This window comes from Glycine max, chromosome 13 (assembly GCF_000004515.6).
Source record: "Glycine max cultivar Williams 82 chromosome 13, Glycine_max_v4.0, whole genome shotgun sequence".
In the NCBI taxonomy this organism is placed as follows: Eukaryota; Viridiplantae; Streptophyta; class Magnoliopsida; order Fabales; family Fabaceae; genus Glycine; species Glycine max.
In genome coordinates, this window is record NC_038249.2 from 32,914,700 (window position 1) to 32,928,870 (window position 14,171).

The window sequence follows — 14,171 nt, forward strand, 5'->3', positions numbered from 1 at the left end:
GCGAGACAGTTATGGTTTTTATCTTCCCAAATCCTTTTCAATTTTTTCCAGGAGTTTTTCAAATGGGAGACATGATTTTATTTTCTACGTAGAGTACGTTGGACTTGGATGGATAAAGATAATATTTAAAATTGATATCAAATCAATGGAAGACAAAATAAAATTCCACACACCAGAGGTCAAGATCTAGAGAGAATTTTTCTTGTATTACGCCCACTGAAAATAGAGGAAGATAATTTTCAACTGCACTTTGCAGATTTCATTCACGAAATTGGATGATATATGTAATACCAGTACAAGAGTAGCCTTTAGGCAATTAATTCCAATATTAATAAAACAATCTAAATTATAAAAGTCTTAACTTGGAAGAAAGCAAATGCAAGTTATTCTTTGATATGAATAGCATTTTGACGTGTTACGAATTTTGTTTAATCTGTGCTGCAACTGTTTTCGGCCATCTAGTATGAAAGAACAGTTTTACACGTTGGTTAGAAAAATAGAGTGGGAGAGCCAGAGCGAGAAAGAATGTAGTGGATATTTTTATCTTTTCAATCTTTAACTTTGCCCCTAGATATATTAATGTTGTGTTGTATCATTTATTTGGTGTTATTCCATGATTATTTTAAAATCAAACAAAATAAATGATTTTATATTGTGTTGTCCCATATATTTTAACAAATCAAAATTTTATCTTAAAAAATAAAATAGTGATTTTACCCTATTGGGCCTAATAATTAGTTGGAAACAAGAGCCGTCAACAAGACATTTCATACCTAATTAAGTTGAAAGAATGTTATTTTCATGAGGGCTATCCACCAAAAGTTTTACATTTCTCTTCCATTTTTTCCAAAAAAAATAATTTATTTTTACTTTCATCATTCTATCTAAACAAAGAAACTGTTGAAGATTGCTTCCATTTATGGGCAGGCTTTTGTCAAAAGATTATATCCATAATAACTTATGCAGTCGATCGACGTACTGGAATTATTTTAAACAAATTTTCCCGAAAGATTTGTCTTGAGATTTGAATAATGAATGACACTAGTTTGCTACAACTAGCACAACGTCTACAAAAGGTAAATGAATGAATATGAACATTGAGTATGTATAATAAAAAAGAGTTATAAAATTGACATTGTAAAAATGGAAAGATGGTAAAACTACTATCAACGTGTAACATATATAAAGCCTATTAGTTTTAAAATTGGTTTTCATTAAATAAATTTCAAATTATTGAACATAATCAAAATATGTGTCTAAATCATCTAATCACATCCTATATTGATATTTATCTCAAGACAAGAAAAAATGATTTTGGTACGTAACCAAAATGGGATACATGGTCTCGTTTCCCATATAAAGCATAAATGGAATCAGTAGTATGAATGTATAATTTCTAGTTGTAATAATTAACTTACTTGAAGTCTTACTTATATAAATTCTTCCACACAAAAAAAGTCTTACTTGTATAAAAAAAAATTATTTGAAGCTTTTTTTTTTCATGGAGTGGAAAATTTTGTTCCAAATTAAAGTGTTGTGTATATTTTTACCTTCCATCCATTATAATTAGACTTTGAGGAATCTCGAATTCTATGTTTATATTCAAGGCCTGTTGCCTGAAGCTAGGGGCGAACTCAGAATTTAATGACAAGCCTCAATATGAAAATTAAAATTAATCTAGTAAAATCAAACTTTATACAAACTATTCATTATTATATCTTTTTTTTAAATAATTTAAGAACTATATAATAGAGAACTTATTTACATAGTAAATAAATTAAACATAAGAGACCTAAAATTATAAATGACAATCACCAATTTCAAATGTCATCGAAAATCCTAATGAATTTATAATAAAAAAAATAGTATTTACACTAAACATTTTTTACGAAAAATCATATTATGTTAAAAAAAAGTCACTAACTTAGAATAAATTATGTTGCTAATTAACTAAATTATCTTTCACGACAATAATAACAACTAATTTTCTTTCAGATAGTTGGAAAATAGAAAGAAAAAAAAAACTATTGTATCATAACAAAGGCTACAACTTTATAAGTAAAATACGACTGATCTTTGATGCAACTTCATATATAATATACTTTTCATAGATTTATATTACATGTATTTGAACTTTTGCACTCGTGACCCAAAATACATTGAAATCTTTCAAACAATAACAAGAAAAACAAAGATGAGACAATAAAAGCAAAGAGAATATAAGAATAATGATAATTGGAAGATAGAATATTTGTAGATATGTTTTAAAATTTAACTTTTCAATATCTGATACAGTATTTGTAATTTTGACCAATTAACAAAAGATTAATAAATAACATTTAAAATTCTTAGATCTATATTAAGGGAATGATAATAAAGATATTTGATTACAAACTAACTATTTATAACTTTTCAATAATAATAACATTTAACTATTATTTGAAATGAAAATATATGATACTCAAATATTTTATTTGGGAAAACAAAAATATAATTAACTCTACAATAAATACTACAAAAGAATATAAAATTTTGTTAAAAAGTAGGAAAAAATAACACTTCAATAACTTATTTATGTTGCACTTAAATGATGTTATTTATATAATTAAACCCCATATTATTTAGATGATTAAATTTCTAAATCAAAATAATTATCTAATATATATATATATATATATATATATATATATATATATATATAATCAGGAGGGCCAAGGATTCGCTAGAGTTTAACCTCTATCCTAGGGACAGATGCAAGAGAGGACAAGTAGAGACCTTGGTCCCCCTCTATCACATTTGGTGTGCTTTGTAGAGATTATATGAGTGTCACACATCATTTTTTTCTTCTAAAGAAATTGTGAGGCTTAAAAGAGAAAAAAAATTCTCTTTACAAGTTTTGTATCATCGAAAAATGAATATTCAATTGGGTTTTTATTTTTGAATATCTTGACCGAGAAAGAGTACATGTACGTATACGTAACCATTATAGGGTTGCTTGCTTTTTGTATGGTTTATATTTAATTTATTGAGATGGTCGTTGTGGCCGACATACTTTTTTTCTTAATTATTATCTTCATCATTAATTATATACTTATACTTATACCAGATTCACCCCGTCTTCCAAGTTTAGGGCTTTTTTAAAAAAAAATGGTATAATTTTTAATTAATTACTAAAATGGGTAGATTTAAAAAAAATACAAAAATGGATAAGTCATCTTTGAAAGACGGTTTTATATAAATAACTAATACATTGTTGGGAAAAATAAGGGTATCGTTGGGAAAAATTAACATTGCTCTCTTCATTTTATAAAATAACAAAAACTTTGAAATAAAATATTAACTCTCAAAGTAGCATATAATTTGAAATAGAGGGAATATTATTGAATATGTGCATGGAGAAGTAAGTATATCAAAATTAAGTTATTTATTGCTTAACTTTCATGAGGGTATTAGTAGCAAGTTTGAAGGTTTTTTTATTATTTAAAAAAATGTATTAGATGAGTTTAATTTATATTAATATTAAGTTTATATTTTTAATATAAAAAATTATTAAAAAATATATTCTTATATTTCAGATCCTTTAAATATAGTCGCTTGTATGTGTTTTGGTAAAATTATTATTTTGATCCAACCCACGATCGACCTCCGTTTTCACGTGTAGTTGGTATCAATATATTGACAAAATAAAGACCACACATGTATATTTAATTTTCCCACTTGCTTCATAAGGTCTAAGGATGAAGTGCTTTTCTCTCTGCCGACTTGTATGCTAAAGGATGAAAAATGAAATGTATTTTTCTCATGCAAAACGTGCTTACTATTGACTACTCTATGTATTAAATATTAGTCAATACAGTTGATATGAGACCTAAAAATACATTTATTGGATGACAAAGATGTTCCTTTTAACAAGTAATCTTAAAATTTCTGGACAACAGCACGTTTGGATTGTGAGACGGGAAACTGATGTTGTGAACCCGGAGAATTGGAGATAGCCTGAACTGCTGAACCTAATAATATTTTGTTCAAATAGTTTTAAATTATTATAAAAATTGAACGTGTGGTTTGTTACTTTATATATATATTTGATATATCCTCACATAAGTGAATCAGTATATAAGCTAATGTGAAAAAAAATATCAAACAAATTATAAACTATAAAAATTAAAATTAATTGTACTTAAAGCACAGAGCTCGACCGAGTAGAAATAGATAACTATATATGTTTTATGACAAGTCAAATTTGTCTATGTAGCCAAGTATAAATTTATTCCTACAGACAAGTCTAATTCTTTTAGAGAAATGGTAATTGTACAACAAAATATATAACAAAAAAAGGAAAATTTAAGATGTAATGGTAATTGTACAACAAAGTATATAACAAAAAGAGGAAAATTTAAGATGTAATAGATAAAAAAATGACTTATAGATTGTTGTATGCATATTACTTCTCATTTTTTTAATAATGTTTAATATGAGTCAAGTCTAATTTGTTCACTTAAAAACTTATTTTATAATATGATAGGTAAATAAGATATAAATTTATTTTTTAATAAATTTAGAATTAAATATGTTTTTAATCTTTTTTTTTGTTTATAATTTCACACTTTGTGATAGATTTTAACAATTAAATTTTTTTAATTTATTTTTAAAAAAATGTTGACAATTTTAAACTGTCAAAATATTTTACTTGTATAATTTTGTGACTGTTTTTTACAATGAATGTGAAATTGTTATAATTTTTTACATATTTGGGTAGTTTTAAAGTATTTCAAATCATTTTAAAGACATTAAATTAAAAAAAAAAACATTTCTAATGGTGTAAAACTATAAATTAAAACATTGATAACACAAAGAATAAGAGATATTAAAAGTAATTTTTCAAAAATTTAAGAAATGATAAAAACAATTTTTTTTAAAGACTAACAAAATAATTACCAAAATTTGAAATTTTTTAGTCATAAAGGTAATGATAATTCATTCACTTCAATTTTAACATTCATTGTTTCTGAATTATGTTATTTAACCTCTAGTAGTAATGGCTTCAACAGGTTCACTTGGAAAGCAATGAGGGTGATCCTGAGTTACTTGTCTTTATTCCGTAAGTTGCCATGTGTGACTCACAGTCTCACACACCTTTTCTGCTTAACTGATTTTTCTCTAATCTTAATCTGATCTGATATAATATTAAATGTTGATTTATTATTTTAAATTTTAGTCTTATTTTTTAAAATATTTTTAGAAAAAATATTTTTTAAACTTTAAACAAATATATTTTCGGTCTTTTTTTCTTTAAAAATAAAAACAAAAAGCACTCAATTTAAATATCACTTAATTATTCTCAATCTCATTCTCAGTTTTTTTTTTCTAAAAAAGAGAAGAAAAAATCGTGCCAGATTTTTTTCTCACGCCAAATTTGACACTTGCACAAGTAACCGTTTATCCTCGATCATCTTTAATATGAGTTCTTGAGCTCAACAATTTCTATCCACCACTATTCTTATTTAAGAATTTTTCATGCTGAAAGTTGCATTCTAGGAGAAGAACTCTTAAGAATTTCATATTTTTTAAAAAAATATTAATTTTTAATATCAAGTAAAATCCAAAAATTTAAATTAGATTCTAGAATATGACAAAAATTATTATATTCTATGTGGAATCATAAGATCCAAAAAATTGTTTAAGAACCTAAAATAAGTTCTTCTACTAATGATGCTTAAACTGTTTTTAAGAAACCTGTTTTAAGTACAACCTCTGAATCTTTTTTTGTATCATTCATGTCTTTGCAAAGAAATTATCGACACGACAATAAATTCTATTATTATTCTAGCTAGAATGATGCCACTTTTAAAAAAATTAAGTAATAACATTTTGTTTTAATGTTAATAAAATTGTCTTTTAATTTCCATAACCCTAAACACTTACAAAATTGAATTTTTGAATTCGTCTATGTACATAATATGTGTTAGGAAAATAGAAAAGAATGGTGTTGTCCTGTATTGTCCTAAAAGTAAATTTTAGTAGATCTCCGCGGTGCAACATGATATCCAACTCTGTTCCATATATAGTTAACACATGCAACAAATTAACAACTGAATTTGTGCACTCAAGGTTAGAATATGTTACGGAGCCTCACAATCAATTGTCCAAGAATAATAATAGAAAGGAATAATAATAGAAAAATAAAACAAGAAAATAAAATTAGATTGCTCTGCGTATTCAAATGTTATGCTGCCATTTTTTAATTGTAATTTTTTTTTTTCATTTTTAAAAGTTTGTGATTTTAATCTAGACATTTTATCCTCTATTTAAAAAAAAAAATGTAGTTTTAGTTCTTATGTCTCATTTTATCCTCTGTGGGCTCTTTCGGTAATAGAACTGGGCCTGAATACAAAACTTTCGGGCACACTGTTAAGCGCACCCACTGAAATGAGGTTTCATACGGATTAGCTGAAATGTGTATTAGTAAGTTGTGATTTTCATGTTATTAGTACAGTGTTCTAACCAACTGAGCTAATAGACCAATTATACTATAAAATAAATAATGTTGTTATGCATAACACTAAACTTTTTAATGTATATTTAATGCACATGTAAATTTAAATAATAAATTTTGTGACTATTAATTTTAATATAACTCATACAAATTATTCAATCCGTATATTTTTTTATAAATAAAAAATATTTACTATTAAAAATTTTAATATATTAATAAATTAAAAAAAAAATATTTTTGAAAAAAAATAAAAAAAACATTTACGAATTACGTGATCCATATGAGTCATATGAATTATTTAATTCATACAAGTCATACAGATTATGTAATCCGTATGAATTAATTCGTATGACTCATGTAATGTATCAGTACACATGTCCTCTTCGAAATTGCAAAATTGCTGGACTTCGTTGGGTGCGCATGGCAGTGCCCAACTTTCGGTTGGGCCTAGCCTAATGGCAAAGCCCGATAACTGGATGCATGTAGCGTAGCGTAGTACACATGTCCTTTTCTCCTTGAGCACCGTCGTTTTTGTACGTATCAATACGGTTGTCGTTTCTAAAGAAACGAACGGAACAGGGCAAGTGTCGTTTTTAAACTTTAAAGACGCGTGTTGGTATGTTAAACCAAATCGAAGAGAAAAGAAAAGAATCGAGTGATTTTCGTTTGCGTTGCTGTTGCGACTGAGTGAGTGAAGATGGCGTGCTTGCACGACCACAGTTGCGAAGACCATGACTGTTCCTCTAACTGGTCTCTCTACAAACACATCGACCTCTCCAAGGTTTCTCTCTCTCTCTCACACACATCATTTTCACATCAATTGATACCAAAATGAGGTTTAGAAGCAATTCGCACTTTGGATAGGTTTAATTGCATCGTGGTTGAATTTGAACATGTTTCTCTGAGTTTGATTACTTATCAAATGCAGTTTCTGTATTCTATAGAGTTTCTAATTAAATAAAAAAGGAGAAAAAATGAGATCACAGTTTGATAATGTTGGTCAGGTAACTGCTTTGAATGAGGCAAATCCAGGAAGTGTTAAGTCAGTTTTCAAAGCTTGGGAAGAGCGTCTGGATTCTTCTGGGGTAATAATAATTCATTCACTTCAATTTTAACATTCATTGTTTCTGAATTATGTTATTTAACCTCTAGTAGTAATGGCTTCAACAGGTTCACTTGGAAAGCAATGAGGGTGATCCTGAGTTACTTGTCTTCATTCCGTAAGTTGCCATGTCTGACTCACAGTCTCACACACCTTTTCTGCTTAACTGATTTTTCTCTAGTCTTAATCTGATATAATATTAAATGTGTTCTTAATCTTTTCTCTAGTCTCACACACCATTAGTTTTGTTAGAAATGTCAGCGGGGGATTCGAACCCATGACCTCTCCCCCCTCCCTTCACCCTTCACTAGCCACTGGGGGAACCTTATATCTCATCTACTTAATATATTTTAATCAGCTGTTTTCCTTTGTTACCGTGTTAGTGTATATTTGCTGCTGATTCCTGAAATTTAGATTATATTGGATGGATTGTCTGTTTATATTTGTTTGCCTTTCATTTTCAGTTTTAAGATACTTCCATCTTAATGCCCTATAAAACCAAGAAATTTTTCAACCCCGTAATTAACAACCAGTATGTTTTTGGTAGTATTACTGGTTCTGGTTGGTTCTCCTTTACAAAAGCTTAACTACATTGTTGCCCAGATTCAAGTTTATAACATTCAAATTTAGTATGATCAACTTTCTGCTAAAAACAGTAATTCCAACAAGCCAACGACTTTATCTGTAACATCTTCCATTTTCTATTTAGAAAACTGGTCCTATAAGTTCTTACCGAACTTGTTATGCTTCTGTGCAAAATAGATTTACTTCAGATGTCAAGATTAAGAGCATATCCATAGTTGGTGGAGCTGATGGAACAAGTCCTTCCAAGATGAGAGTGTAAGTTTACGCTTTTGAAGCAGCTATACTGTATTTGGAGTGATTTTTTTTATTGAGTAACTTATTAGCAATAATTCTATTTTATGATAAGAGAAATTACCAGCCTCTGCAACGCTCGTTTTTGGTTTGTTATTGGCTTTGATAACAACTGAGTTTAAAAGTAATGTTGCTTTTAGTTTACCATTTTATTATCTGGAGCATGATTTTTTCACAATTGTGATACTACCTTTCTTGTCGAGTCCAGCCTGTTAATGTGGTAAGGACTTATTTTAGATACCATCTTCTCTGTTATTCTTTCCCCATCTTCTATGCTGTTTGATTCTTGTGTTTTTTACCTGCTTAATCCTATCCTTCGTTGATACTTGATACTTGTACAACTGAATTGTTTATATTCTCAGTTAGGTATCAGGGCAACCAGTATAAATATCTTAGTTAATGCTCATAGTCTCCTACTGAATGAAGTTTCTTATACATTTTTTAATGAGCAAACCTTTGTTTTTCTTTTGTTGAATTTAATCTCAGTAGGAAACTTTGTAAGATGAAAGATGAAACTAACAGTAGCTCTTTGTCGACCTCTTTCCGAATACTTACCTTCACATAAAGATAATGCAGTTTAGTATTTGGATCCACAATTTAATCTATTTTCCAAGTATCCCATTTACAGTCAATAGACACTTGATACCACCTCTATATAATATTTTGTATTTTCGAAAATAACATTTATATAACTTGGACTAAATTGAATATTCAATTGCAGTAATTATTATCTTGCACAAAATGGCTGAACACTTCATATTGAATTAGGTTCATCAATCGAGAAGGAATTGACTTTTCAGATGCGCAAAGCATGCAGGCTATTCAGGTATAGTTTCAAGGTTTTCAAGGAATTAATTGACAAATCCACACCACAACTTGTATGAAACATTTTTTTTTCTCTTGAAGGAATGGGATTTGGTTGAGAATATGCAAGGAGTATTGGAATACCAGACAAGGTAATCATTACCTACTTCTCAATTCTCATTATAGTTATTCCATCACTTTGGCCTTTTCTACAAATACTTGTGCCAGAAAATATTGCAAAATATTCAATAAGTTAATAATACATGTATGCAATGCATTTTCTCTGTGGTATTAATGTAGTATATTCCCATACTATAACTAATTAGGGGCGGTACTGCTCTATGTCTTTGGAGTTTTCCAGTTTCTCTAACATCATGTTCTTTCAATGTATCTATCCTTTTGATTAGATATTCTAAATTTCAAAGCGTGGCAAATATTACCTTGCACTTTCCTGAGAATTTTGGTGGTGACACTACTAAAATACACTATATTGGCTTTAAAGGCGAAGCCACTCAGGTACTTTAACTGCTAAATTCATGGTTGCTGGTTGTTACAGTCTAGTGAGATTATTAAATATCTTGTTCATTGTGTAGTTGAAAAGGGATGTTGTTGCCACTATTGTTTATGAGCTTATGCCAAATCCTTCTGACCACAAGTAAGTATTGAACTCTTGGCATTATTATATTGTTAGTTGATTTTTTTATATCCTTCAATGCCATTCATTTATGTTGTGTGCATCAAGGAGGCTAGCAAGTTTGAAGTCTAATATCATTTCAAGAAAATTGGGTGGGGACACAACAATGATGTTGGATTCTCTAAATTAGGCATTTTTTTCCAGTATTTGCTTGATAGCAACATAGCTTGTCCTATTAGCAAATCATTGCCCTCTATAAATTTTCTTCTGCAAGTTCATTGATCTTAGTTTGTATATAGCTTCTGCAGTTAGTTGGTTTTAACCCTCTGAAATAATCCTACAACTAGAACCTTAATAGATGGTTCACAGTTCATTTGGTCAATTTAGAAAGGCGTCAATTCAAGATTTAAATGCGTTTCTGGGTTGTAATGCCCATTGTTAAATGTTTCTTAGATGATTGTTCTGGTGTCCATGTGAAGCATAGTTGCCTCATGTATGTGTGTGCGTGCAAGTGCATGCCTGTGCATCAATAAGATTGCATGTTTTTTAACATTGCAATGGTTGAAAGACTAGTATTCATGAGCTTTACTTTGGTATATATCTTTCATAATTTCTAACACTTAATTATTTTGTAGGACACGTGCTGAAAGTGGAGGGGGTCTTTCTCACATAGAATGAAATAGTTACATTTACTGATGTTACTTAGTTACTTAATAACCATCGCTACCCAATCTCGTTCTCCTTGTTTCCACCCTCCCTAGACAAAAAAGTACAGCTGGACGTGGATAACTACAATATCGTGCAATGAAATATTTAGTCCTGAAGTCTACGTAAAAATTATTGCATGTGAAATTTTGTGGCTATATACTGTTTATCTGGATGATGATGAATATGACAATCTTAATATATTTTATAGAACAAATGAAAAACTAATCATTATGACATTATCAATTGTTTCTCTCTAGTCTCTGCCATTTGAAGAATATATCTTTTGGAAAAAGTAATGAGAAGGTCGGCTACGTTTTTTTATTGATATGAAATTGATGCAGAGTGCCAAAGGTTGATATGCAATGACTTTTGTAAAAGAAGCGAATCTAATTCGGTTCTACGTCTTCTAGCTGAGGAAAGTTGTGAGGTTAACTCATTTAAATGGAAGAAGAATTATGCAATATCTTAGATGCAAGAAAAGAGAGGAATCGTTTGAGGATAGGATTTAACTCTCTCTTTCCTAGTTGGAAGAAAATGAAAAACTTGGTAGAAAAATCTGTGACCTTTTGCGTTGTCAAGTAGTTAGACAATAAAAGCTAAACGAGTGATAAATTTGAAATAATAACTCATTTACTCTATCAAATACAACAATATGTTTTAGAATACTATCTTTTATGTTAATTGTATGTATGTATGTATATTTTCTGTTCGAGACCGCCAGTATTAAAAAAAAAATCTTATTTGAACGACATAATTTTTCTTTGGAATATTCAATACAGCTATAATTAGTTAAAACTCAAAACTATTAGATAAACTCCACACTATTATTCTACGTACTAAGTGGTTATGTTAAATGTACATAAGATACAACAACTAAGTTTATGTTAATTTACTCAGTTTACATTATATTTATAAGCTTATCCACAACTGCGCTACAAACAAAACAAACTTAACATCACGCCAGCCTTTTCTTTAGAAGAACAGAGACCGTGACGTGGAAGGATTATCTCGATAATAGTTGTTATCAAAATTTCTATTATTGTATTAATAAATAATAAATGAAACCCATTGGATCAAGACAAAATCCATTGATCGGTTCCATTGGCTTGGCAAAAATGCGCACGGTAATGGAAGTTACTTTCGGGGCTAAGTAGGATGAAGTTATTAAATATTAAAAAATCTTTAAAATTAATTTATTTTGTAAACAAAATATAAAATAATTTTATTATTAATTGTTCTTAATAAATGAAACCAATTGGTCCAAGACAAATCCCTTCATCGGTTCCATTGGCTAGACTAGCAAGAACAAGGTATGAGGTTATTTTAGATTAAACTATAGTTGAGATTATTTTATTTTGTAAACAAAAATATAAAATATTTTCCCTATTAATATATTGGATGAGAGTGTAAGAAAGTTAATCATCACTATTTTATTTTATGTAAATCGTTATGTTTAATAAAGGTCAGATTAATTTTAATTATTTGCGCACTATGGTATGACTAAAATTAATAGACATGCACATACACACATTTGGTAAGAAAACCGAAATAGTGTCTCGAGGAATGATTTAAAATTTATTAATTAAAATACTATACTTGACTAAAGCACGAATACTTATTTATCAATATATTGATTTAAACAAACTATTATTCATATAATGATTGTTTTGATAAAGAAAATTTTTTGAAAAACAAAGGTTCACCTATTTAACAGTTAAGATGATGAATCACCGCGTCAATTAATATTTATTATGAGATTACATATCGTATTCAAATTAATGAAAAATATATTCCGACAAATTCAAATTGTACCTTTGCCATGAATGAAAGGTTAACCGAATAAATCAATTCTATCCAATTTTTATAGTAATTTATTATCTAATAAAATAACTAGGATGACAGAGGCTTACTCGATAAGTCTTTAATTTAATTTGCCTACTCTAAGTCTAATACTTATAGACAATAACATAACATATATAACCGTTTCTTTTTATGAGTGAGAATGAAACACAAATACAAAAAATTTATAATAACTCATATAACATAATATTGTTTTCTTTAAAAGAATATAGCATAACATTGATGTAATCCTTTTTACTCGTCTTTGATTTTGATGGATAAAAAAATTAATCTTATTTTAAGTTTCACTAATGTTATGTTAATCTTGTAGTTAAGCCAATAATTAACAATTGATCTCAACAATATTATTATTATTATTATAAAGAATTAACCATTACCTTTTCTATTTGATATTTTTTTTAATTTGATGTATTAAAATATTTTTAAGAAAAAAATTGAGAGACAAAAATCGAATTTACTCCAATTTGAGGGAGGAACTTAAATATATACTTCATTCGCTCCATATTATATGATGTTTAAGATTTTGACATCAAAATTAAAAAATACAATTACTTTGTTGAATTTTTTAAAAAACATTAGGTAACTTTTTAATACACATTTTATCTTTATGATTGATTATTCATTTATTCTTGATATACACTACTTTTACTTTCACTAAGTATTGATTCACACACCAATTTTTAGTTTCAGTGATGATTTGGGAGTCCAAAAAGAATTGATAGCTCTTGTTATTGAAACCATTATTCAACTACCACAATTGAATTACTTGAACTAAAATCTTATACTTAATCCTCTCAAGCTTAATAATAGAAACAATGTAATCCTTGGTATCATTTTTTCAAGAATTATTGGGAAAATTCATAACAAACTCACAATAAAAGACATAATAAGCAAAAAAATAAATAAATTAAAAGATATAATAAAATTTGTAACAAAAATAAATAGAAAGATATACAAAATATAACAAAATATAGTGCATCATAATTGGAAAAAAAATAAGATTTTGTTACACAAGAAAAAAAAATACAAATTTAAAAATCATTCAAAATATAAAAGTTGTATATGTAAAAATTAAATATAAATACCTAAGAGTCTCTTGACATGAAAAAACTAATGATTATATAAAAAAAAATCACCCAAATGAATTTTCACTAGAATGAATCATACCAGTAGGATCGATGAATATAAAAATATGAATTAGTGCAACATAAATAATATATAATATTTTTAAAAATTTAATTTCTTAGTATCGTATAAGATTCATAGTATCATTAAACATGGTGATCAATTTAGGTTTGAGTCATGAATATGCAATAGTGTTAAATATTTGAAGGGAGATTTTGTCGCCCACAATTATCCTATTCGGCGCGAACATGATTGTCTTTCGTGAAGGATATTTGTGGTTTAGACAATTTTTTTTATTGACTACGATATTGATGCAAAATAGTCCAAAACAATAGATCGAAAACCACGAGCGCGCACAAGTTGGATATTTCCTTTTCAACAAGATTTATTTCATATCCAATAATCAACCAAGATTCAAATGATGGAAAAAGATAAATCAATCATTGCGTATTTTAGTTAAAATTATAGAATTGTCTTAGTTAAAAATAGTTTCAATCTCCTTAATTAAAACATATTTAGAATTTCAAATTAGATCGATAATATTTAATATAGTTATTCAGAATTTC

At 28.0% G+C, this 14,171-nt stretch overlaps 1 protein-coding gene across 1 annotated transcript; it reads left to right on the forward strand.

Annotated features, from left to right (window-relative positions):
• The first annotated feature begins 7,124 nt into the window (after nt 1-7,124).
• On the forward strand, nt 7,125-10,675 carry LOC100305543 (uncharacterized). Its single transcript, NM_001249916.2, is given in 9 exon segments — nt 7,125-7,277; nt 7,501-7,581; nt 7,667-7,716; nt 8,361-8,438; nt 9,243-9,300; nt 9,381-9,430; nt 9,686-9,794; nt 9,872-9,933; nt 10,548-10,675. Coding segments are annotated over 9 exon segments (615 nt in total). The 5' UTR covers nt 7,125-7,193; the 3' UTR covers nt 10,591-10,675.
• The last annotated feature ends 3,496 nt before the right edge of the window (nt 10,676-14,171 follow it).